This window comes from Phyllobates terribilis, unplaced genomic scaffold, assembly GCF_046119375.1.
Source record: "Phyllobates terribilis strain yellow unplaced genomic scaffold, ASM4611937v1 Scaffold_8__6_contigs__length_399053987, whole genome shotgun sequence".
NCBI classification, from domain to species: domain Eukaryota; kingdom Metazoa; phylum Chordata; class Amphibia; order Anura; family Dendrobatidae; genus Phyllobates; species Phyllobates terribilis.
Window position 1 is genome coordinate 287299679 of NW_027362768.1, and position 26386 is coordinate 287326064.

Genomic DNA, 26386 nt, shown 5'->3' on the forward strand with positions numbered 1-26386 from the left:
CTGCTCAGAAAGCCACATAAAAAAGTGTTAAACCGCGGCCCCATCGCTAAGTGTGAATAAACGCTACCTGTTTAGCTGCAGTATGTGTGTGTAGAGAGACTATTCTATGTACTTGTGTAATCTTGATCTGATCGCTGTGTGTTTGGGTCTCACCTTTATCTAATCTGTGTTTGTCTCTATGAATGGATTGACTGGCGGGGGGCGCAGGCGCAGTGCAGGCAGCAGCCGCTCGCTCGAGCTGGAGCGGGTACTGCACATGCGCACTGGTGACGCAGCTGTAGAGAACTGAGCTCCGAGGCTGAGAGGAGCCGAGACCTCAGAGGGACAGGTAAGAAGCGGCGGCCGCACCGGGAGGACTACCGTCTGCGTGTGTACGAGGGGCGACTGCGGCTGCAATACCGGGCTGTGGATGGCGCAGCGTCTACAGCAGGAGGATGGGTGGTCCGGCAGCATCCAGACATGGCAGTCCTGTGTGCAAAGACATAACTGACATTGTGAGTGCTAATGTGACAGCTGACGACGATGATGAGGGTGGTAGTACACGGGGTGTGTGCAGAGAGTTACTATCTGGTGACAGGTTGTCAGGGGCTGGAGGATGTAGGGAGAGGTGTCAGGGGCTGGAGGATGCCCTCATAGCCTAATAATAGGGGAATAATAGCAGTAATATGTCCAAATAATAGAGATGATGCTAATAATAATAATATATCCCAATAATATACAGTAGATAATATATCCCAATAATAGAGATATCTATAAAATAATAATACAAAATCCTAATAATAGGTATAGTGTGATTAGTAATAGAAATAATCTCAATACTGATATAGAAATGACATTCTATTAATAGAGATAATATAAAAACAATTATATCCTAATAATACAGATAGTATGCGTATTATGATAATAATAATAGAAATAATCTTGATTCTGATATACAAATATCCTAATAATAATAATAATAATAATAATAATAATAATAGAGATTAATGATATGGTGATATATTCTATCCTAATAATAGTGCTAAAATATGTCGGAATAATAATAATAGACTTAATTCTAATATAAAAATAACGTCCTAATAATAAATAGTATGTATAATGTACTATATCCTAATTATAGAAGTAATACTAATATAGAAATAACATAGAATAATATTATTCTATGTCTGAATAATAGTATGTATAATATAATGTATCATAATAATAGAGATAATAATATATGTCCTAATAATAATAGAAAAAAAATCCTAATAAAGTAATAGAAAAATGTCCTGAACATAATAGACATAATATGTCCTGATTATAGTAAAAATAAATAGTATATTCTAATATTACTGATAATATGTCCTCATAGAAATAATCCTGATGCTAATATAGAGAAATAACATGTCCTAATCATAACAATATAAATAATATATCCCAGTAATAGAGATAATATTATAATATATGTATATAATAATAGAAATATAGCCTAAAAATAATAGACAGCCATAATATGAAATAAGCATATTATAATAATAGAAATAATACTGGTAATAAATCATAATAGAAATAATACTAATGTAAAAATGGCATTTCCTAATAAAATAACAATATAAATGCCCTAATAATAATAGAGATAGTATACTTCCTATTAATATTAGAAATAATAATAGACATATCGATAGAGATAATATGTCCTAATAATAGTAGACGTAACATTTTAGTAATATTAGTAGAGCTATGTCCTAATAATGATAATTATAATATAAATAATCTGTCTACTGATTTATAGAGGCATCATAGTTATAGCCATCATCATTGACGCCTGCTGTTATTTATGGCATTGCTGTCAGTAAGATAGAGGAAATCATTATATATGTATATTACTACTTAGTATTCAGCAGAAGTTTGCAGGAAGGACGGAATATTCTGGATTCTATAGAGGTGATTGATAAATCGGAGGCTCTGGCAGTGGACTGGTTAATGGGGACCCCGGTGATGGAGCAGCGCTGGCTCTGACGTGCGCCTGTGACTCACAGCTTAATCACATTGTCCCTGGTCACATTGCTGTGTATTATGGTGGCTGAGCGGCCATCTGCTCCATATCATTCACATCTCCTGCACATCATCCGTCAGGAGCGCACTGATCTCTCATTGTTTTCTGTTCTCTATTCTTTGTTGTTCTCTAATGGCAAATTATTAAGAAATGTAAGTTATCATGGTAGTAGAGGAATCAGGGCTGTGGAGTCGGTATAAAATGGACCGACTCCGACTCATGAAATATATAATATATTGGATTCAGGATGTGCTATAAATGTTTTCATAAGAATTTGGGAAAGTTGTGAAATGTCCTAAATGTCTGTTCTGTTCCTGATCTAAGGATCTGGGCTTTTAGTTGAGATGAATCTGTGCTGCACTTTATGTACATGCTGAGTAGTGAGGCCGGGCTATGGAGTCTGTCGTGGAGTCAGGATTCAGGGAAATTGAGGAGTCGGCGTCAGTGGTTTGGTTTACCAACTCCACAGCCCTGAGAGGAATACTGTGAAAAGGAGTCAAAAGGGAAAGCACCAAAAAGAAAAAGCCTGATCCGGTAATGTAGGCCAGAAATCTGGGTACTTGTCTGCCGCTCAGCCTACAGGTGAGCCCTGACTGATGATGACATGTCCTGTGCTGTGACAGCCGAGGCACAGCTGGAGACAGGTCAGCCCACCACAGATTGTCAGAACATTTTGCTTTCTGTCATTTATTTTTCAATCCACTGTCCAGTATAGACACTGCCACTGATCGGTTAAAGGTCCAATCTAAACACTGCCACTGATCTGTTCAAAGCCTAATGCAAACTCTGGGCTGATTGGTCAAGTGTCTAGTGTAGACACTGCCACTGATCAGTTGACTGTCCAATGTAAATGCTGCTGTTGGTCAGTCCTTATTCTAGTGCACACTCTGCCGCTGATCGGTCCGCGGTCTGGTGCACACTCTGCCGCTGATCGGTCCGCGGTCTGGTGCACACTCTGCCGCTGATCGGTCCGCGGTCTGGTGCACACTCTGCCGCTGATCGGTCCGCGGTCTGGTGCACACATTGGGTACAGTAGTACAATGCAGGATGTGCTGTAAATGGTTTCATAAGAATTTGGGAAAGTTGTGAAATGTCCCATAAATTTGTCTGTTCTGTTCCTGATCTAAGGATCTCGGGTTGTAATTGAGATGAATCTGTGCTGCACTTTATGTACATGCTGAGTAGTGAGGCATTGCTGTGGGGTCAGAGTCGGAGATTTGGCTTACCGACTCCACAGCTCTGATTAGCAGCCTGGATCCTGGCATGCTTAGGCCTTTTTATCTGTAGCATTTCTGAGCGGCTCTGTGCTATTTACGGACAGTGTTGGCTATAATCACGTGTACTGTACTTCTCCTGTTTCCAACAGGTCTGACTGGAGACGCTGCTCTGGGCTGATAGCTGGTACTGTCTGGCAGGTGTTGTACAAACCAGTCACAATTTAATTTCCTCTGTATGTTTACATTAGAGATAATGAAAAATTGCAAAGTATTTGCCAGCACCTGTCCTGCTGTTGTGCCCTTATTGGAAATGTACGATCCTATTGAGTAGCTCTGACCCCGCGATGGACTGTAGCCCCGCACGCACCAGTGGTGACTCCGGGCAGCCCTGGTGTTTTCTGTGCTCGTACAGTGTGTGGCAGGTTATATTTTATACATCTGATTCATAAAAATGGTTGTCTCCATGTTATCATCCACTTGGAGTGATGACGGGATTGTGAAGCTCTTGTTTCTATCTGTCTATAAAGATATGGCACTCAGGCATGCCAAGATTCTGGGAACAAGGCAATGTTAAAGGGGTTGTCTCCTTTTTGAAAAGTTCTTCCTATAAGCTCCATTAGTAGTAACCCCCCCCCCCCCAAAAAAAAAAGACAACTATGTTTTATTTCCCCTCCCCGGGTCCTGTGCTGAGTCTCGACCGCTGCCCTGGTCTCTTATTGTTTGCAGCACTGACATCACATCAACAACGCTGCAGCTAATAACTGAGCTCAGTGGCTCATGTCCTCTACATCGGCAGAGCCGCTGAGCTCACTGATTGGCTGCAGCGCTGTCAATGTGACGCCAGCGCTGTTGACAATAACAGACATCGGAGACTCAGCGTTGGACCTGAGGAGGGTAAGTACGGAACCGTTTGCATTTTTTTACTACTTTCGGAGCTTATAAGAAAAATGTTCTGAAAGAGAATGTAACGTGGCGTGGGGCGGTAGTCGTGGGCCAGGTACTTCTGTCTTACACCCCAGCATGTTATATGAAGGTGAGGGTCCTGGCTGGGTGTGGACTTGTGCTATGGGGGCGCTATGCCATTGCAGGCCACATGTAACTGATGAGTTTGGTTGGCCAGGACCAGATGTTGAGGACTTCAATGAGGGAGACTACCACTCGAAAATAAACTTTTTACTTAACAATAACTTTATGTACATTAGGTAGCGTGTACGCAGCTTTATGAACGTGTCCTTCAACACACGGAGCATCTTCACACACAGTCTCTATTCTTTCTCTGTTACTCGCTTGTTCTCTATCTCCACTGTTTCACCTTCCTTTGCCACTATCCAGCTCAACACTACAGTCCAGTTAGCAAGAGTCCAATTCTCAACCTGTAGTTCTGCTTCTTCTTTTCCATCAAGGGAACCCAGTATGGCTGATCCTTAGCTTCTCCTCTACTGACGCCTTGGAACTCCTGCCTGGGGCACTATCTTTGTCTCACTTATTCTGTCCCGTCTTGGCCCGTTACCTCTGAGTTATAAACTCTGGGCCATACTGCTAGGCGTCCTCTCCCAGGACTCGTCTCCGATTGACTTCTCGGTCCTCCTATCGGTTTTCCTTTTCTTCTCACTTCGGTTCACACTAACCTCTGTCTTGGTCTCCCCTCACTACAACACACCCACGTCATGCGGCACTGCTACTCTCTAGACCTTAGGTCTACTTCAGATGCACACTAGGCCCTATCTGACGTACTGACAGGAAACGGTCTGTCTCTTCATATTAGCCCCTCCCTCTCTGGGCTAGTCCCAATCATTAATTCTAATTCTCCCTACTGTCGGACAGAACACAATACTAACACCATTAACGCGTGTCACATTTCACGTCACCCAATACGTATAGTCTTCAAGGGGGAATGTTGGCAGTATGTCCATCTCTTTTCAAGACAACCCCTTGTAAGAGTATGTTCACACCAGCAGATGTTTAATAGAAAGCCCACAGCATATTTATACTGTGTAATCAATCTTATGTGCGGATTTTAAATCCGTAGATTGTGAACATACGCTGCAAATGTCACCCTGTGCAATGCATGGGGCAAAATCGTGGTCATGCGGCAGAATTTCCATCCCTTGTGGATGTGCCCTGCATATAGCTGTCATAGAGGGGGCACTCCGGGAGCCGGACCCATGGATTGAAGGGTTAATCTGTGATGAAGCCAACGTTTACAATCACTTAATTGCTACGTTTTGAAAATCTGTTGACGATGTTCTCATTTATTTACTTTACAGAAACGATGTTATACAAATACTATTGTCACAATGGCAGAAGTAGGCACCAGAGGCCACTGCTGTCGGGGGCCGGGGGGCATTGTCCCTTTACATACTGACTGACCATATTCTAGGCTGTTTTTGGGATGCAGCCATAGAGAAGGTATGTATCTTGAGCAATCCCCTCTTTGCATCAGGCCTTGACATGAGTCTTGAGGGACTGAACTTAATGAGACGGTGGTGATTATAACAGGGACATCTATAAGATGCCCCCGCAGGTCTCGCGAGTCCTCTTGACTGGAAGGAAGTGTCACTCCGATTCTGCGTTCCCTCTTTCTAGTCTGATGATAGTGGCACTTAATCACAAGTTTATACAGTGATATTTGTGACATGATTACTTATTTTAGTCCTTAATTAAAAAAAATAAATAAGTGAACCCCCTCAAATGTTCCAGACACTTTTAATTCAAAGGAGGTTTGTGATCCTGGATTATTCAGTGCAGTAATTGCAGGGAATATGGTAATACCACGACGGGGATAGCACGCAGCATCGATAATAACCTCCTTCTACCAGAAGGTTTGTGCACAGCGAGGGGGAGGGTGGAGATCAAGGAGAGCAAATATTAGGAGCGCAGAAGCAGGATGTGCAGCTCGGGGAATTCTTTCCTGTGTTAATGCATGAACAACCGAGAAGGAAGGGGAGGGAAACAAGAAGCATCTATGGTGGAAGTGAAGCCCCCTCCGAAGGAGAAGAGTGGGGATCTGAAACAATAAGGAGCCTTGAAGCTAAGTGCTGCTTCTTCCCATACAAGCAGGTACAACCTCCAGCTGTTCCTTCCCATGCACCTGTTACTCCTCTTCGTGTCTTTAGGAGTTTCCGCTGTAATCCTTTTTTCACTTTCTGATTATTAATACTCATTTTCTATATGGATATTTGATGAGAACTTGCAGCTTGTGACGTGCACAGGGTGCTGTAAATGGAATCCCGCAGCAGTCGTCCAAAACCGCACCTGTCCTGTATACGGGTTACTAGTGACACGTCAGTGACTGCACACAGACGGCCCGAGAACGGCCAGCCTTGTGCCCCTGCTGGGGCAGATTACCAGTCATTGGCGTCTCGCTGGTTGTCTACAACGTGTCACTCCAGCTTTACAGGTGCGGTGACTCCCTCTGCTTACAGGAATTATGTACCAATCCCGGAGATGGTGAATGTTTTATAAGGGTGGAGATAGGTGTGGGTTCCTCTGCAATAATATGCAGTATGGGTAAATGCACAGACTCATCTAAGTAGATAAGATTCTAAAAATCTCATTTACCTATTGCCGAACTTGAAAAACAGTGCACATTTTTCAGTCTGCAGCGTGTCAATTATTGCAGATTTTACCCACTTTAGTACGGAGAGGTGGATTCCATGGTAAATATGCATATCGTACAAAATTGAGGTTGATTTCTCAAGTGCATATAGTTTACATGGTCACAATAAACAAGCCATATAAGTTAATTTTATGCTCTTTTCACAGTTTCTTTTTCAGTGTTTAGAAGATCTAATCTGAAATTTTTTACTTCAGCAACATTTAAAGGGAACCTAGGACTTGGCATAAATCTATATTATTATTATTATTATTATTATATATTTTTTTTTAAGCTGGTGTAATAAATGCCGTTGTTCTCCTGAATCTGGCACATCTCCATTTCTTAAATATCATTTCTTCCTTGTATGTAAATCTAGTCCTCAACTCTTCTCTGTGGGGGTTGTTCGTGAAGACCACGCCCACTTAGCTAAAAATGCTAGATTTATATACAGGGAAGCAGGGGGCCTTATCAGGAACGGAGAGGAGCTTGAACAAAAAGAGAAACATTGCCGTATTCAGGAGAACAGCGGCATTTACACCAGGTAAAAAAATTACATATTTATGGCAAGTGACTGGTCCTGTTTAAAGGGACACCAACCCATTGTATCAATTGCTGCAAATATAGTATGTAATGTTACGGCTTTAGGTGGATGGGGGTCTTATCCATGGCCTTGCTGTGGTGACTACTGCATTGCTCTACTATGGATGGGATACATGACCCGGATCATTTGTCCCAGCCACATCACGATAAAGTTGTAGCAAAGCTACAGAAGAGCTAACAGTGGGAACACAATGTCCACTATTTGTTACGTACCTGCCAAAATCTTCTAATTCCAAGCTATGCACAACATAGAAACAGCAAGGTCAACCAATCTCGAGATTACTACAAGGACATTTTGAGGAGCTCTTTAAAAGGTTCCCTTTAATAAAGGGGTATTCCAGTTTTGGAAAAACTCTTTTGCCCCAGCAGCAATTTAATAAAACTGAGATCAGCAGCTTGTGCTGTTGACTTGGCCAGAGCCACTGAGCTCAGTGATTGGCTGCAGTGCTGTCGATGTGAGGTCAACACTGCAGACAACAACAGTCACCAGAAGCAACGGTGGAGATTAAGCTCTGGACCCGGGGAGGGTAAGTAAGGCTCAATTTTTGTTTTGTAAGTAAACTACAGCCGTGGGACAGGGGTTTTCCAAAACAGGACCTATTGGTCTCTTATTTATATCTGCAGGGGATTTTATTGCCGAACTAGTTAAAAAAAAAGAAAAAAACTATGCAACACTGGAGCTGGCCCCTGGAGTGGTCTAACTGGTTCTGAAGGTGTAATATATCCACCCCCTCTCCAATATATGTGACTTTACGTTACACTGATCGGTTTTGTTGTAATACCTGGAAAATAAATAAGAAACCCTATATGTAGCTGTGCCCACAATGGAAGGCTCTGGCTGATCTCCATGCAGATAGCTACGTCAGTAAATGCCAGCGCTCTGTGCCCTGCGTGTCTTCTTATCGGCGAGCTCAGTACGTGGCCGCCAGTGAGACGGGCCTGGGGATTTGCAGGCAACGGCAGATAAATGAGGAATGATTATCCTCTGCTTTATATCTCCCACACCTCCCTCCCTGTACATTTTCTGATAGGTTTCCAAGGAGATGGCAGGCCGGCAAGAAAAACCAGTCTGACCCCTTCCCAGATGCCTTTTTGTCATTTATAGCAGAATAGTGCTTAAAGGGAACCTGGCCTCTGAGTCATGCTGTCCGATCCACAGGCAGCATGATCAGTGACTGCATTACTGCAGCCGGGTATGTTTTATCAGAAACTACTCATCCGAGACACGTAGTCCCTGGCCGGCTTTTCAGTGACTAGCCCAGGACCAGGCTGCATAATCAGTGACTGCTGCAGCCGGGTATGTTTTATCAGAAACTACTCATCCAAGACACGTAGTCCCCGGCCGACTTTTCAGTGACTAGCCCAGGACCAGGCAGCATAATCAGTGACTGCATTACTGCAGCCGGGTATGTTTTATCAGAAACTACTCATCCGAGACACATAGTCCCCGTCCGGCTTTTCCGTGACTAGCCCAGGATCGGACAGCATGCGTTACTGCAGCTGGGTATGTTTTATCAGAAACTACTCATCCGAGACACATAGTCCCCGTCCGGCTTTTCCGTGACTAGCCCAGGATCGGACAGCATGCGTTACTGCAGCTGGGTATGTTTTATCAGAAACTACTCTTCCGAGACACATAGTCCCTGGCCAGCTTTTCAGTGACTAGCCCAGGACCAGGCTGCATGATCAGTGACTGCGTTACTGCAGCCGAGTGTGTTTTATCAAAAACTAGTCATCTGAGATACATAGTCCCCGGCCGTTTTTTCAGCGACTAGTCCAAGGCCTTTTCCTGGCGGCTTCTCTCTTGACTGCTCCCTTAGAATGACAGGTGCCCTCCTGTCCAAGGGATCGGGGTTGTAGCAGTAGTTTACTTTGATACTCTGTAGCCAGACTCTGATCCATACTGGTTGCTGTTTAGGCAGCATGAATCCGATGTCAGGTTCCCTTTAACGTTTTATGCTTGAACCTTAACCTCAAGCTATCATCAAAAAATGACCTATTGTTTAAATCAGGTTTTTGTATTAACTGTATTTTTTTTTACCCATATTACAATGTGTAAAAAAAAAAAAAAAAAAAAAAAAAAAAAAAAAATGGAAATCTTGCAATTTTCACACTGGCTACTGGGGAGTTTTTAGATATTAACTTCTTGTTTTTTCAGGAAACTACACATGTACATAGTCACCATGGATAAACAACGAACCTTATCCCTTATCTTTTGTGCTAAAGCACCTAATGAGCGTGTGCAAAGGAGGGTTTGCTGTGACATCGCCTGTTGTGATTGGTGGATCCTTTATCAGCTGTGTATAGAGGTGTTACCTGTCATTGTAATCTGATAACAGCTTGCTGAAAACTCTTCTTAAAAGGACAGGCAGTACGGGTTTAGAATAACCCCAGTGGCCAATGTGAAGATTGCTTTTTTTTTTATGTAAAGATTGTGATACATTTTTTTTGTATGAAAATGCTATATAACAGTTTTTTATTTATTTTAAACAATTATCCATTTTTTTAATTCCCTTTAAGGTGTTAGTACAGTGGAAATATCTAATATTAAAGGCAAACCTGCACCTACGTCTTATCTACCATGTGTGTATATCTATACAATGGTGATACTGATATAGTGTGCTAATATGAGGTCACTTATGGAATTCGGTGGTGCCAGGTTAATATGCAGAAGAAAGATATACAGGAACAAGTCAGAACTGGAATGTGGAGTATTTTAATAGTAGTGAATGGAGTCGGCACCATGGACTGATAATATCTTCATCTCTCCTGGGGATTCACAAGTGCAGGTAGTTTTACACCTCTGACAATCTCATCTGATACTTTTCTTGTGGGTTTAGTTGTGGATTTGCAGGATCTAAAGTTGTGTATGCACCCTCTATTGTCTACATCTGTGTTTCCCAAACTAGCTTTATGCAGAACTACAAATCCCACATTGCCTTGATAATCCAGGGGAATAAGGGCAAGATAGGAGTTGTAGTTTTCCAACTACAAATTGAAATGTGCAGAGGCAAAGATATAAAAAGGCCAGTCATTAATGGGGTTAAAGCCGATCTGTCACCAGATTTATTTATTTTTTTAAATAGATTTATGAGACTGGTGTATTTACTGAGCATATGCATGTCAGAATGCTTGTATAATCTTTTTTTTTTTTTTAAGATTTCATTGCTTAAGGGGAATCTGTCAGAAGGATTTCACACCCCAAAACTATTTATATGTGCATTCAAAGCCAAGCCCAGACATATCTTTACATGGCCAGTACAATCCTCTATTACTAAGAAATCAACATTTGAATTGATATGCAAATGAGGCTGAAGAGCTATGGTAGATCTGAAGCCTTTGTCATTCCAGCTCTATTCCCCACCCAAAGCTGCCTCCTCCTGCTTGACTAACTGCTTCTTGACTGAAGTCACAGGACATAGAGGCCGTCAGTCAAGCAGGAGGAGGAGGCAGCACTGGGAGGGGAATGGGGTCCTAATGACAGATGCTTCAGATCTACCATAGCTCTTCAGCCATATTTGCATATCAATTCCAGCACTGATTTCTCAGTATCCCGGGGAGAACTGACTGGCCATGTAAAGGTATTGCAGGGCGTATCTTTGAAAGCGCTACATGTACATATGAATAGTTTGGGGTGTGATACCCTGCTGACAGATTCCCTTTAATATTAAAATTAGCCTTTTTTTAAATATGACTCACTTTAACCCCTTCCTTCCTCAACCGTTTTTTCCATTTTCATTTTTTCCTCTCCCTCTTTAAGCAGAGAACTTTTTTTTTACTTTTGCACCGACAGACGTACAAGGATTTGTTTTTGTGGGAGACGATGTAGTTTTGTGTGAGCCCAGTTATTTTGCCATATAGAATAAGGGAAAATGGCAAAAAAATTCCAAGTGCGGTAAATTGATGAAGAAAAAAATCCCACAATTTTGCTATTGTTTTTTGGGGGTTATTTCTACTGTGTTTATTGTACAGTAAAATGACCTTGAAACGTGATTCTCCAGATCAGTCCGATTATGGAGATACCAAACAGTGGTTGTTTTTTTTAACTATTTGGCTTCGAAAAATTCTGAACTTTGTAAAAAAAAAAAATATAAAAAAAATTGGTCTGTCTACATTTTCCTAAACCCATAACTTTTTTAATAGTGCTGTGTCACAGGTTGTTTTTTGAGTGGCTAGCTGATGTTTTTATTTATGCAATTTTGGGGTACGTCCTATTGTTTAATCCAGGGGTCCTCAAACTTTTTAAACAGGGGGCCAGTTCATGGTCCCTCAGACCATTGGAGGGCCAGAATATAGTTTTTTAAAAAAAACTATGAACAAATTCCTATGCACACTGCACATATCTTATTTTGTAGTAAAAAAAACAATACAGGAACAAATACAATATTTAAAATGAAGAACAAGTAAAGTTAAATCAACCGGTATTTCAATAGGTAGGTAACTGTACCCAATAGGCAGCATAGGTCCTCAATAGGCAGGTAAATATCCCCAATAGGCAGCATAGATCCCCAATAGGCAGGTAAATGTACCCAATAGGCAGCATAGGTCCCCAATAGGCAGGTAAATGTCCCCAACAGGCAGCATAGGTCCCCAATAGGCAGGTAAATATCCCCAATAGGCAGGTAAATATCCCCAATAGACAGGTAAATATCCCCAATAGGCAGCATAGGTCCTCAATGGGCAGGTAAATGTTCCCAATAGGCAGGCTGTTTCCCCCTTATAATGCCACATGGTGCATGTCACCCCCCCCATATAATGCCACATGGTGCATGTCACCCCCCCATATAATGCCACATGGTGCATGTCACCCCCCCATATAATGCCACATGGTGCATGTCACCCCCCCATATAATGCCACATGGTGCATGTCACCCCCCCATATAATGCCACATGCAGCATGTCACCCCCCCATATAATGCCCCATGCAGCATGTCACCCCCCCATATAATGCCCCATGCAGCATGTCACCCCCCCATATATTGCCCCATGCAGCATGTCACCCCCCCATATATTGCCCCATGCAGCATGTCACCCCCCCATATAATGCCGCATGCAGCATGTCACCCCCCCATATAATGCCGCATGCAGCATGTCACCCCCCCATATAATGCCGCATGCAGCATGTCACCCCCCATATAATGCCCCATGCAGCATGTCACCCCCCATATAATGCCCCATGCAGCATGTCACCCCCCCATATAATGCCCCATGCAGCATGTCACCCCCCCATATAATGCCCCATGCAGCATGTCACCCCCCCATATAATGCCCCATGCAGCATGTCACCCCCCCATATAATGCCCCATGCAGCATGTCACCCCCCATATAATGCCCCATGCAGCATGTCACCCCCCCCATATAATGCCCCATGCAGCATGTCACCCCCCCATATAATGCCCCATGCAGCATGTCACCCCCCCCATATAATGCCCCATGCAGCATGTCACCCCCCCCATATAATGCCCCATGCAGCATGTCACCCCCCCATATAATGCCCCATGCAGCATGTCACCCCCCCCATATAATGCCCCATGCAGCATGTCACCCCCCCATATAATGCCCCATGCAGCATGTCACCCCCCCATATAATGCCCCATGCAGCATGTCACCCCCCCATATAATGCCCCATGCAGCATGTCACCCCCCCCATATAATGCCCCATGCAGCATGTAACCCCCCCCATATGATGCCACATGCAGCATGTAACCCCCCCCCATATGATGCCACATGCAGCATGTAACCCCCCCCATATGATGCCACATGCAGCATGTAACCCCCCCCATATGATGCCACATGCAGCATGTCACCCCCCATATGATGCCACATGCAGCATGTCACCCCCCATATAATGACCTATGCCTCCATACATTAAAAAAAAAAAAAAAAAAATAATCCAATACTCACCTCACTTCTCACTTGCTGCCGCTGCTCTACTCTGGTCTGGACTCCAGCGTCGCGGCGGCGTCCCGCTCTGCGCTGCCTGTGACGGCACTCGGGAGGGCGCGGTGTAAAGACGTCACAGGAAGCGCAGAGCAGGAAGACAGCGGATCTGCAGAGGCGTGGGGAGAGGTAAGTATCCGCCTGCCGGGGCCCTGAGCAAGCGGCAGAGAAGGGCGGGCGCTGACACCGCTCTCCTCTCCTCCGCCCATAGCCCGGCGGGCCGGATAAAAGTCCTCCGCCCATAGTCCGCGGGCCGTAGTTTGAGGACCCCTGGTTTAATCCCTTCTTTTTACATTTTTGTTACGACCGAAAAACCACAATTGTTTTTTTTTTTTTCCCTCTTATATCTTTTCCGATTTAGATTGATTGCTTAATTTTAGTTCTGACTTTTCTTGAATCGGCAATACCATTTGTCATTTTTTTTTTATATATATATATATATATATATATATATATATATATATATATATATATATATTTATTTATATATACACATACTTTTTGAAAAGTTTATTTTTCTGTTTTTTTTTCTTAATTTGTTATTCCTCTTAGAGAACTTGAACTTGTGAGCGCCTGTACTGTGTGCAGCAATGCCATAGTATTGCTGTATGTAGTGAAAATCAGAGTCTTCTATGATGTCCAGCCACGAATGGCATCGGGGGCATTCAGATGGCTCCCGGATGAGCTAGGAACCAAATGGCTCCCTGCGAAAGCATTGCAGAGAAGCCGATTGGCTTTCGAACTGACATCGGGACTGGATCGCGGCACTTAAGTGCCACTGTCGGTGATTGACAGTGGCATTTCAGATGTTAACACAGCCATGGATGGAAATGCTGATTGCTGCTGTTAGAGGCAGATGTTAGCTATATAATATAGCCGCCATCTGCACTCTGTGGCGCGGACTCTGCTTCTGAACCTGCTCTAAATTCCCTGACTCGCTCCATGACTTAATAGTACGTCAGGAGTGTTTAAAGGGAACCTGTCACGTCCTATCTGCCCTCTAGACTGCCCCCATAGCTTTGTTAGTGATTCAATATGCATCACTAACAAGCTGTTTTCATGAAAATTCGTGCAGCTGTAATGATTTCATAATGTTTAATATACTTAGATCCTACCTGCGTTTTCAGTCATAGGGGCGTTCTTGTCATATTCAGTCATGGGCGGACGCAGCATTCACTCACTGCTGGGGCCACCCATGTATTTGAATCCTGCTCCTGGCAAGCGCTGATATTGTGGGCTGCAGGCGCACTTGTATATGTCCAGCCGCCTGTGAGGCTGTGTGATTACCAGCTTCTCTGCGCACGCACGGGGAACATAGCGCATCATAGCGCATGCGCAGTGAAGCTGGTAATCACACAGCCTCACTGCGCAGGCGGCCAGACATATACAAGTGTGCCTTTTGAATGAGACTCGCCCATAGATTTCAGTGAGTTTGTGGAAAATAGCAGATGCCATACGGACGCATCTGTTTTGAACAAACCTATTGCAGAGATTAAACAAAGGTTCTTTTAACTGTGTATCTAAAAACTGGATGTATGAAAGACAAACAGACCTCCATATGGATGAAAATTTCTCTTTAATTTAAGGTCTAAGGGGGAATGTTGTTCTTGTGGAGAGTGCCAAGCCTGTGTAAGAAGAATTAGATCTTTTGCTTTGCATTGAGAAGGGGCAAACGCCCTGAAACACGTGTCTGCCGATGGAGTTTTTGGTTTGGCTTCTTATCTTGAGTTATGTGGCAAGACTCGTCAAAGGGTCGATATTGACTTTTAGGATTGCTACATCTAATAGGTGGAGCTAGAGTACTTTTCCTCTCTGAAGCGGCTATTTGCATCTTTAACTTGCACCCTCACACTATTTTATCTTATTTCTAGTGCTGTTGAAGAATAATTTGCAAAATTGTAAGATATCCCCTAAAATACAGGGGAAAACTTCCTGATCATCGTAGGCCCGACCACTGAGACTCCCATCAATCCTGAGAATGGGACTCTTGAACCCGTGAACAGGGTTCTGCAGAGCCCCACCATGAATGGAGCAGAGGTGTCCTGCTCGATCTCCGCTCCATTAAATGTCTATGTGACTGCATGGGAAAGCTGAGTGTGCTCCTCTATTTCCTGCCATCCCATACCTTACTGATCACTAGGGGTTCATCTGCTGGGGAAACATTTTTAGGAACACCCCTGTTCTCACTGGTTATAGATTAGAATATGTGTCAGGCTCCCATCTTTATAGACTGGTTAAACGACCTTCTCTATCTGGCCCTGTTGCACATCATTTTTTTTGGTCTCCATTCAATTTATCTGTTAAAGAAACGCTGTAATGGATGGCTAAAAATGGCATTCGTCACCGACAGACCTTAATGGCATCAATTTACTATATACAGTACAGACCAAAAATTTGGACACACCTCCTCATTTTAAGATTTTTCTGTATTTTCATGACTATGAAAATTGTACATTCACACTGAAGGCATCAAAACTATGAATTAACACATGTGGAATTATATACTTAACAAAAAAGTGAGAAACAACTGAAAATATGTCTTATATTCTAGGTTCTTCAAAGTAGCCACCTTTTGCTTTGATGACTGCTTTGCACACTCTTGGCATTCTCTTGAAGAGTTTCAAGAGGTAGTCACTGGAAATGGTCTTCCAACAAACTTGATGGAGTTCCCAGAGATGCTTAGCACTTGTTGGCCCTTTTGCCTTCACTCTGCGGTCCAGCTCACCCCAAACCATCTCGATTGGGTTCAGGTCTGGTGACTGTGGAGGCCAGGTCATCTGGCGTAGCACCCCATCACCCTCCTTCTTGGTCAAATAGCCCTTACACAGCCTGGAGGTGTGTTTGGGGTCATTGTCCTGATGAAAAATAAATGATGGTCCAACTAAACGCAAACCGGATGGAATAGCATGCCGCTGCAAGATGCTGTGGTAGCCATGCTGGTTCAGTATGCCTTCAATTTTGAATAAATCCACAACAGTGTCACCGGCAAAGCACCCCCACACCATCACACCTCCTCCTCCATGCTTCACTTTGGGAACCAGGCATGTAGAGTCCATCCGTTCACCTTTTCTGCATCGCACAAAGACACGGTGGTTGAAACCAAAGATCTCAAATTTGGACTCATCAGACCAAAGCACAGATTTCAACTGGTCTAATATCCATTCCTTGTGTTCTTTAGCCCAAACAAGTCTCTTCTGCTTGTTGCCTGTCCTTAGCAATGGTTTCCTAGCAGCTATATTACCATGAAGGCCTGCTGCACAAAGTCTCCTCTTAACAGTTGTTGAAGAGATGTGTCTGCTGTTGGAACTCTGTGTGGCATTGACCTGGTCTCTAATCTGAGCTGCTGTTAACCTGCGATTTCTGAGGCTGGTGACTCGGATAAACTTATCCTCAGAAGCAGAGGTGACTCTTGGTCTTCCTTTCCTGGGGCGGTCCTCATGTGAGCCAGTTTCTTTGTAGCGCTTGATGGTTTTTGCAACTGCACTTGGGGACACTTTCAAAGTTTTCCCAATTTTTCACACTGACTGACCTTCATTTCTTAAAGTAATGATGGCCACTCGTTTTTCTTTACTTAGCTGCTTTTTTCTTGCCATAATACAAATTCTAACAGTCTATTCAGTAGGACTATCAGCTGTGTATCCACCAGACTTCTGCACAGCACAACTGATGGTCCCAACCCCATTTATAAGGCAAGAAATCCCACTTATTAAACATGACAGGGCACACCTGTGAAGTGAAAACCATTTCCGGTGACTACCTCTTGAAGCTCATCAAGAGAATGCCAAGACTGTGCAAAGCAGTCATCAAAGCAAAAGGTGGCTATTTTGAAGAACCTAGAATATAATACATATTTTCAGTTGTTTCACACTTTCTTGTTAAGTAAATAATTCCACATGTGTTAATTCATAGTTTTGATGCCTTCAGTGTGAATGTACAATTTTCATAGTCATGAAAATACAGAAAAATCTTAAAATGAGAAGGTGTGTCCAAACTTTTGGTCTGTACTGTATGTCACAAGCTTGTCCATAGCTTCTCTTGGCTTAGTCATTAAACTCATGCCATTATAGCCCCTGGTTTACAGATCTCATTGTTAGGTATCCGTCCCCTCTAGACTATAATGGCATCTGTTTACCGAATACGTCATGAAAAGCTATTAAAAAGCTTATGACGTATTACTGTGATAGATGCTTCTGTGTGACAATGGAGCACATTTGTCGAGAGGTTTCCTGGCGTACACACAGAACGCAAACAAAAAAATGTGATGTCGACCAGGTCGTAGTTGCATATAAAGGGTTAAATTAGTGAGTGCTATTACCCCAAAATATACAGCTTTCATAACTAGAGTTTAGAAGGATGTATACTGAGCCTGGCATCTAGCTGAAAAGGACATGGGAGGGGCTTCATGAGCTGCTGTTTGTCAGCCAATTGCTGATTGGCTCAGAGCTGCTGACACATGACCTGTGTCCGTTTCAGCTGGAAGCCATGTATGAGTTTACTGCAGTGTGTAGTGTCGCTTCTTAAGCCTCGTTAGTTTAACCCTTTATGGGTTGTTAGGTTATCTTGTGACAGATGCCGTGTAGTTTTCGGGACCGTGCATGTATTATTCATGTGCCCGTTTGCACAGACCTGCTGTGCAGTGACTCAGACTGAATCATCGCCATGGTTGTGTGCACTAGGCTAGCCCTGAGGGCGCATGGAATGGAAAATAGAACCACAACCCTCAGGCTTGGCAGGAACAAGGAACGTAAAAATCCTTCTTTACAACGCCATTGTGTGGTTTCCTACAGAGAATATCTGCTGCCAGAATCCCTCCTTCCATGAACTACCGATGCCACATCCACACCTTGTGATCACCTCCAGATCCTCTCCTATGTTCCCCACCGTTTTCTGAGGACGGCGTCTTTATACAGCACCTGAGGCAACAATACACTCTGTGCCCACAGAATTTACTCTGGCACCATGTCAGGTAAAGGAGGATCAGGTACAGTCTCTATTATATTCAATGCTGATTGTTAGATTTTTTTTTTTTTTTTGCATGCAGAGATATTGTTGTCTACACCCTACACATGTACACAGTTGTTAAAGGGGTTTTCCATTACAAGGATATTGATGACCCACCCTTAGGATAGATCACCGATTTCAGATCATTGGGGCTCATCACTTGCAATCCCCTCTGATCCACTGTAACAAGCACTGGCAGCAGCCGGATATAAGCAATGTACGGAGCGGGTCATCACAGGTGGTTCCCGGGTACTGCAGATCAGGTCCTGTTGCTTGAATAATAGCTCTGCCACGATACCCTGGAGCGGCTACTAAATAGTGTATGGAGCTGGGATGTTCTTCTTCATCCACTGCTTACACTCGGGTGCTACTAAGGCTTGTAACAGTGGATCGGTGGTAGGGACAGGTGACGGGCCTCAGTGATCTGATATTGTTGATCTTTGCTAAGAATTGGTCATCAATATCTTTTTAATAGAAAACCTCGAACCGACCTGGTGTAAGCTCAAGGAGCTAAGAAACTATCTAGAAAAGGTGTTCTTCATCTAGAACACTATTCATTTCTTATCTTAGGGGTCAAGATCTGCTGGACACTATCCCATTGTTGGGTAGTGTGATTTTATAGATAAGGAATATTTGACCTGTGTGACATCCCGGTGGTTGGCTGAACACTGAAGTCATTGTTGCATTTAAGACAAATACAAGATCACTGTAGTGGGAAAAACCCAAGCAAGAACAGGAATACAAATTCTGAGCAGATTGGTAGTGGATACCTGCAGGAAATGTAGAAATGTCATGAGGTACACTATATGGACAAAAGTATTAGAATCATAGAATTTTAGAGTTGGAAGGGACATCCGGGGTCATCATGTCCATCCCCGTGTTCAATGCAGGATTCACTAAACTATCTCAGACAGATCTCTGTCCAGCCTCTGTATGAAGACTTCCATTGAAGGAGAACTTACCACCTCTCATCGCAGCCTGTTCCACTCGTTGATCACCCTCACTGTCAAAACGTTTTTTTCTTGGACACTTACACATTATACCTACAGGACCTGGTGACATCCCATTATAAATCCATAGCTATTGAAGAAGCCCTCCTTTGAAACTTTTTATTGGCTAAAACTGTGTAAATGTAGTGTAGCTGCATTAATATACTCATTGATTGCCGTCCTCCCCGGATTCCAGTGCCGATCTGCTCCTCTTCTTGGTCAAGTAGCTGCAATTCCGACTCTCCGGTTCACACTGGGGTCTATGTGTGAGCCAGAAGTCGCTCTTACAAGTCTATGAAGCCTCAGAACGAGGATTCAGAGATTTACTTTCAACTCTCAAGTAGACCCCAGTGTCATCCGGAGAGTCGGAATAGAAGTCACATGAATGAGAAGAGGAGCGGAGCAGCGCTGGAAGCTGGAGAGGGTGGTATTCGGTGAGAACATTAATGCAATTGCTCTTCATTACATACACCTTTACACAAGTTTAGGGCACAAAACGTTTCACGACAGGGCTTATTTAATATAGAGTTGGCAACTCTTGCAGGTACAGTAGTGTTCAAAATAATAGCAGTCCAATATGACTAACCAGATTAATAACTGTTTTTGGTATAAATTATATTACCACATGTCAAACAATTTACCAGTTGGTGCAGTAGATTCTAAGAAAACCAACAGACTCAGCATTCATGATCTGCATGTTTTTGAGTCTGTGTATTTGAATAATTAATTGTACGGGGGTGTGTTCAAAATTATTTGCAGTGTGGAGTTCAATTAGTAAGGTCAATCATTCTGTGAAGAAACAGGTGTGAATCAGGTGGCCCTTATTTAAGGGTGAAGCCAGCACATGTTGTACATGCATTTCTCCTTGAAAGCCTGAAAAATATGGGTCGTTCGAGACATTGTTCAGAAGAACAGAGTACTTTGATTAAAAAGTTGATTGGAGAGGGTAAAACTTATAAAGAAGTGCAGACAATGATAGGATGTTCAGCTAAAATGATCTCCAATGCTTTAAAATGGAAAGCAAAACCAGAGGGACGTGGAAGAAAATGGAAGGCTACCATTCGAATGGATCGAAAAATGGCCAGAATGGTAAAGGCTCAGCTAACGATCAGCTCCAGGATGATCAAAGACAGTCTCAAGTTACCTGTGAGTACTGTGACAGAAGACGCCTGTGTGAAGCTAATCTCCTTAGCAAGAAGTCTCCGAAAAGTCCCAAAGAGAAGAAAAAAAAAAAGACATGTACTGAAGCGGATACAATTTGCCAAAGAACACATCAACTGGCCTAAAGAGAAAGGGAGAAACATTTTGTGAACTGATGAAAGTAAAATTGTTCTTTTTGTGTACAAGGGCCGCAGGCAGTTCATCAGAACACCCCCAAGCTCTGCATTCAAGCCACAGTACACTCTGCAGACAGTGAAGCATGGTGGTGCAAGCATCATGATATGGGCAGGTTTCTCTTATTATGGTGCCGGACCTATTTACCGCATACCAGGGATCATGGACCAGTTTGCATATATTAAAATACTTGGAGGTCATGTTGCCTTACGCTGAAGAGGATATGCCCTTGAAATAGGTGTTTCAACAAGACAATGACCCTAAACACACCAGTAAACGAGCAAAATCTTGGTTCCAGTCCAAAAAAATTGAGGTTATGGAGTGGCCAGCCCAATCCCCAGACCTTAATCCGATAGAACACTTGTGGGGTGACATCAAAAATGCAGTTTTATGAGGGAAAGCCAACAAATGCCAAGAACTTGTGGGATGTAGTCAAAGCATCCTGGGCTGGAATAACAGTTGACAGGTGCCAGAAGTTGGTTGACTCTATGCAACATAGATGTGGAGAAGTTCTAAAAAACTGGGTTTACAACTAAATATTAGGTTAGTGATTCACAGGAATGCTAAATCCTCAAAAAAAGAGGACATATAGTGAGTTTGTAAAGACATATGCAGACACTGCTATTTTTTTTAGAACAGCCCAATGTTCATTTTTTATTGTCTGTAAAGTAGTTAAAATTTATATACCTTTCTCTTCATGTTTTGAATTAGAAAACAGTGTGCAATGTTCCCAATGCATGGAAATAACAACTAGTGTAAAGATTGTGTGCTTATCTCATGTTTTTGAACACATTGCTATTACTTTGAACACTACTATATAACATCTGATGTTCATGGAAAGTTTTGTACAAGATTTTGGAGGTGTCTGGGAATTTTCACCCATTCATCCAGAAAAACATTTGTGAGGTCAGACACGGATGTAGGATAAAGGGCTGTGGCTCGTGTTCTCAGTTCTAGTTCATCTCGTGGTTTTTGATGAGGTTGAGGTTAAAGCTCTGGGTAACTAGTCAAGGTCTTCCAAACTAAACTTCTACCATGGGTTTATGGACCTTGGGGAATAGAAAGGGGCCTTCCCCAGACTGTTCCCTCACCTCTGCATTGCAAAGTCAGAGGAGCTGCTGATTTGGTGTCTGTTGATAGCCTGGCCGATATCATCCATGCTCCCTATTTTAGTTAATAGGACAGGCATATAACACAACTACATAACACATCATCAGCGCCTTTCACCTCCCATTGAGGCAATGAGAGGCCTTTTGCAACCCCTTTAACACCGTTGTATTGTTAATAAAATATTTTCTGCTTTTGTTGACTTGCTTTAATACTAACTTGTAGGGAGTTATACCCCGTCTCCAGGCGGTCCCTTCTCAGCCCTCACAGCAAGCATGTGGCCACAGGACATCCTTGCAAAATATACACAAGTAAGTGTGAAAGAAAACTCCACGTTATTCATACTTTACGCTATTAGATGGCTACACAGTCTGCATGAAAATCTGAGATGTGGCATATATGATGTTTAATTCTCTGTTCAGACAGAAAGCCAAAAGTTCCCATATTCTGGATTCTCACTCTCACAGCGGTTTATTTTCTGAGCCAGATGTCTCAGAACTAAGCTGTATCTCTGGAGATATGGACCGCTGTGTGGTCTAAAAGTGACCTTCAGAATTCCCTTATTTTGTAGTCAGTGAACATGTAAGGAAATATGTTCCTACTACAGACGTTTCTAGCATATCCACAGGATTGCTTGGCTGTGTGCGGCCTGTCTTACATACGGCCGCCAAATCTCCAGATATCTGACATTTATCATATGGATAATGCCATAACTGTCTACATACCCTTCTAACCAAAGTACTCAATACTACCCAGCCTTGAAGGGGCTGTCTCACAGGAGACCTTTATGGCATGTCCATGGGACGTGTAGTAGATGCGAGTACCATCTCCAGGACAAGGTATCGGAGAACCTGCTGTCTGACCTGCAGTGACAGTAGAGGTGGTTGTGCATGCGCTGTTTCTCTCCATTCATTGCTATGGGAGCTGCAAATACAACTAAGCAATATGTAATCTGCCTGTATTACTTCTTTATTAATGAAATGTTAAAGTTAACCTGTTATCAGATTTATTCTGCCAAGCCACTGGCAGTGTGAATCAGACTCTGGCTGTACGGTTGCTGCCATGTATGTATAACTCTGAAACTCTGCTGTGATTTTGAAAAGCCGACTGGGGATTATTTGTTTGGCTGACAAGCCGTGCCGGGGAGCGCCTCGGACTAATCTTCACCTTACTCCCCATGATTGACATGTTTCCGCTTAGGGGAAAGACCTATCAATCAACTGGGGCAGGGAGACCGCATTGGACTAGAAAGCCAAAACGCCTACGGCTCAATTAATCAAAGTGTTTTGTGGCAGGAAGTTGGTGTAAAACGCTGTGAAAAGTTGGAAAATTTTTGAGCAACACTGGGTGACTTCCTGCAGCCGGGAGGGGGGGTGGGGAGAGAGTGTCTTACTGCAGCTGCATTGACTTGCTGCAGCCGTTGGGTGGGGGGGCTGTTTTGTTTCATCCATGAGGTGGTGGGGTCGTTCTGCTGCAGCTGTGGAATCGTCGTTCTGCTGCAGCTGTGAGATGGTCGTCCTGCTGCAGCTGTTGGGTGGGGGGGGATCGTCTAGCTGCAATCGTGGGGCGCAGAGGGTGGGGCGTTTTGCTGCAGCCATGGAGTGGGGAGGTCGCTTTGCTGCAGCCGTGGGGTGGGGGTGTTGTCTTGCTGCAGTGGGAAGGCGGTGGTGTCTTGCTTCAGGCGGTGGGATATGTGTCTTGCTGCAGGCGAAGGAGTAAGGGTGCCTTGCTGCAGCCACAGGGGTAGGGGGGTGTCTTGCTGCAGCCAGGGGGAAGGGGTGAAGGTGGTGTCTTGCTGCTGCCAGGGTGGGTGGGGTCTCTTGCTGCAGTCGGTGGGAAGTGGGGGGGGGGGGGTGTCTTCCAGCAGCCGGGCATGGTAAATCGCACAGCCATGTCATTTCTAATGTCCTGGACCACGGGCAGTATTAATCTGATGACAGGTTTGCTTTATTTTTTGGTTATTTTTGCTTCTGTTCTTGTAAAATGTAAGATTGCCATGAAGAAAACTCTTCTGGAAGGTGCCAGATTATCAGAAATTTGAAATTGTAGAATGCCATAAAACGTATTGGACAGTATTAAAGTATTTTTCTATGAACATTTCATGTATCGTTTTCAGAAGGAGCAGACTGTAGATCAGCCGGAGTTTCGCTACGATGAGTTTGGATTTAGAGTAGATAAAGAAGGTGAGAATGTAAAAAAAAAAAAAACTTGCCATAAAACTTTCTATACAGTTTGGGAACTTTCTTTTTTACTTTTGCATTACTCTTGTTTTTCTTTATGCGTTGCAGATGGTGCAGAACCAAATTCAAGTAAGTTGTTGGGAATTCCTCTTACAGAAGATCCCCAGCAGAGATTAAAGTGGCAGGCCCATCTAGAATTCACCCACAACCACGATGTAGGAGACCTGACCTGGGATAAGATCGATGTAACACTCCCCCATTCTGATAAGCTGCGCTCCCTTGTGCTGGCTGGAATCCCCCACAGCATGAGACCACAGGTAATCCATATACAGACGTAGAGATAGTTTACACTGAAAGCATGAATCTCTTCTGGGCGATGAATGAATATTATTATTATAAATATATAGTGCTGCATGCTCATTATCTGGCAGAGTACCCCCCTCCATTGTACCAGGTGCCCACCAGAGTGACACCAGGAGCCACTGACTGAGTCACCTGTGATCAATGCTGCCATAGGCTGTGAACAGTTGTATCCGATACAGATGAATGGCAGCGGGCAATGCTTCTATTAAAATGCCTGTGCCTCTCACCTGCTCCTAAAAATGGCTCAGAATTGTAGTAGGTCATAAATGTCTGTTCTCTAATTATATAATTCAGTTATATCTATTAGTTATATAAAATAGCTATATACACTGTGTTCCAAATTATTATGCAAATAATATTTTCTCAGATTTTCCCAAATTACCTATATGAATTGCAGTCATTGTAATTTTCCAGTCAAATAACTATTAGAGTACAATTGAAAGGTTTTTGTACAAGCTGCCTATGATAACAGTATATTTTTGAAAAAATAAACTCAAACTGCACTCAAAATGCATGTTCCAAATTATTATGCACAGCAGAGTTTTCAACCTTTTCATTTTAATAAAGAACAAAAAAATGGTCATTTTTGAAATTATAAGCATTAGCAGGTTATTACAAACTGAAATCAAACAGTTTTCAACTCAAAACTTTATTCTAGGTGATGTTACATTTGCACATAGGACCCCTTGTTCGAAAGGAGCTTCTGAACTCTCTCGTCCATTGAATTTGTCAGGTTTTGGATGGTTTCTGCTTCGAATTGTTTTGCATGAGGACAGAATACCCTCCCAGAGCTGTTGCTTAGATGTGAACTGCCTCCCGCCATCATAGACACTCCTTTTGATGATGCTCCAGAGGTTCTCAATGGGGTTGAGGTCAGGGGAGCATGGGTGTCGCACCATAAGTTTCTCCCGTTTTATGCCCATAGCAGCCAGAGATGCAGATGTGTTATGTGCAGCATGAGACGGGGCATTATCATGCATGAAAATGATCTTGCTGCGGAATGCACGGTTCTTCTTCTTGAACCATGGAAGGAAGTGCTGTTTGAGAAACTCAACATACATTATGGAGTTCATCTTTACCCCTTCAAGGATCCTAAAAGGGCCGACAATCTCTCTCCCCATGATTCCAGCCCAAAACATTACTCCACCTCCTCCTTGTTAGTGCCGTAGCCGTGTTTGCATGGGGTGTCCATCAACCAGCCATCCTCCACTCCATCCATCTGGACCATCGAGATCATTTCATGCATGATAATGCCCCGTCTCATGCTGCACATAACACATCTGCATCTCTGGCTGCTATGGGCATAAAAGGGGACAAACTTATGGTGTGGCACCCATGCTCCCCTGACCTCAACCCCATTGAGAACCTCTGGAGCATCATCAAAAGGAGTGTCTATGATGGCGGGAGGCAGTTCACATCTAAGCAACAGCTCTGGGAGGGTATTCTGTCCTCATGCAAAACAATTAAAGCAGAAACCATCCAAAACCTGACAAATTCAATGGACGAGAGAGTTCAGAAGCTCCTTTCGAACAAGGGGTCCTATGTGCAAATGTAACATCACCTAGAATAAAATTTTGAGTTGAAAACTGTTTGATTTCAGTTTGTAATAACCTGCTAATGCTTATAATTTCAAAAATGACCATTTTTTTTGTTCTTTATTAAAATGAAAAGGTTGAAAACTCTGCTGTGCATAATAATTTGGAACATGCATTTTGAGTGCAGTTTGAGTTTTTTATTTTTTTTAAAATATACTGTTATCATAGGCAGTTTGTACAAAAACCTTTCAATTGTACTCTAATAGTTATTTGACTGGAAAATTACAATGACTGCAATTCATATAGGTAATTTGGGAAAATATGAGAAAATATTATTTGCATAATAATTTGGAACACAGTGTAGTTATATAAGTTGAAAAAGACTTCGATCCATCAAGTTCACCCTTTCTCCGCCAGTTCTACATTCGCTAGATTATTAATAACCCACAATACTACAGTGATGTGAAAAAGTGTTTGCCCCCT

The 26386-nt window shown here is 43.1% G+C and overlaps 1 protein-coding gene across 7 annotated transcripts in view; it reads left to right on the top strand.

The window, feature by feature from the left end:
- The first annotated feature begins 237 nt into the window (after window positions 1-237).
- SGSM3 (small G protein signaling modulator 3) overlaps window positions 238-26386 on the top strand; it is a 52072-nt gene continuing 25923 nt past the window's right edge. The window contains exons 1-6 of one of the 7 annotated variants that reach the window (XM_073644346.1): window positions 6070-6315; window positions 9974-10242; window positions 18181-18374; window positions 22051-22136; window positions 23942-24008; window positions 24114-24322. In XM_073644346.1, the coding sequence (XP_073500447.1) occupies window positions 18353-18374; window positions 22051-22136; window positions 23942-24008; window positions 24114-24322 (384 nt within the window). In that variant the 5' untranslated portion in view covers window positions 6070-6315; window positions 9974-10242; window positions 18181-18352. Of the gene's footprint in view, window positions 329-350; window positions 495-5522; window positions 5665-6069; window positions 6316-7372; window positions 7395-9973; window positions 10243-18180; window positions 18375-22050; window positions 22137-23941; window positions 24009-24113; window positions 24323-26386 lie in introns of those variants that run through there. The other 6 variants (XM_073644345.1, XM_073644347.1, XM_073644348.1 and 3 more) reach the window with 6 other exon arrangements.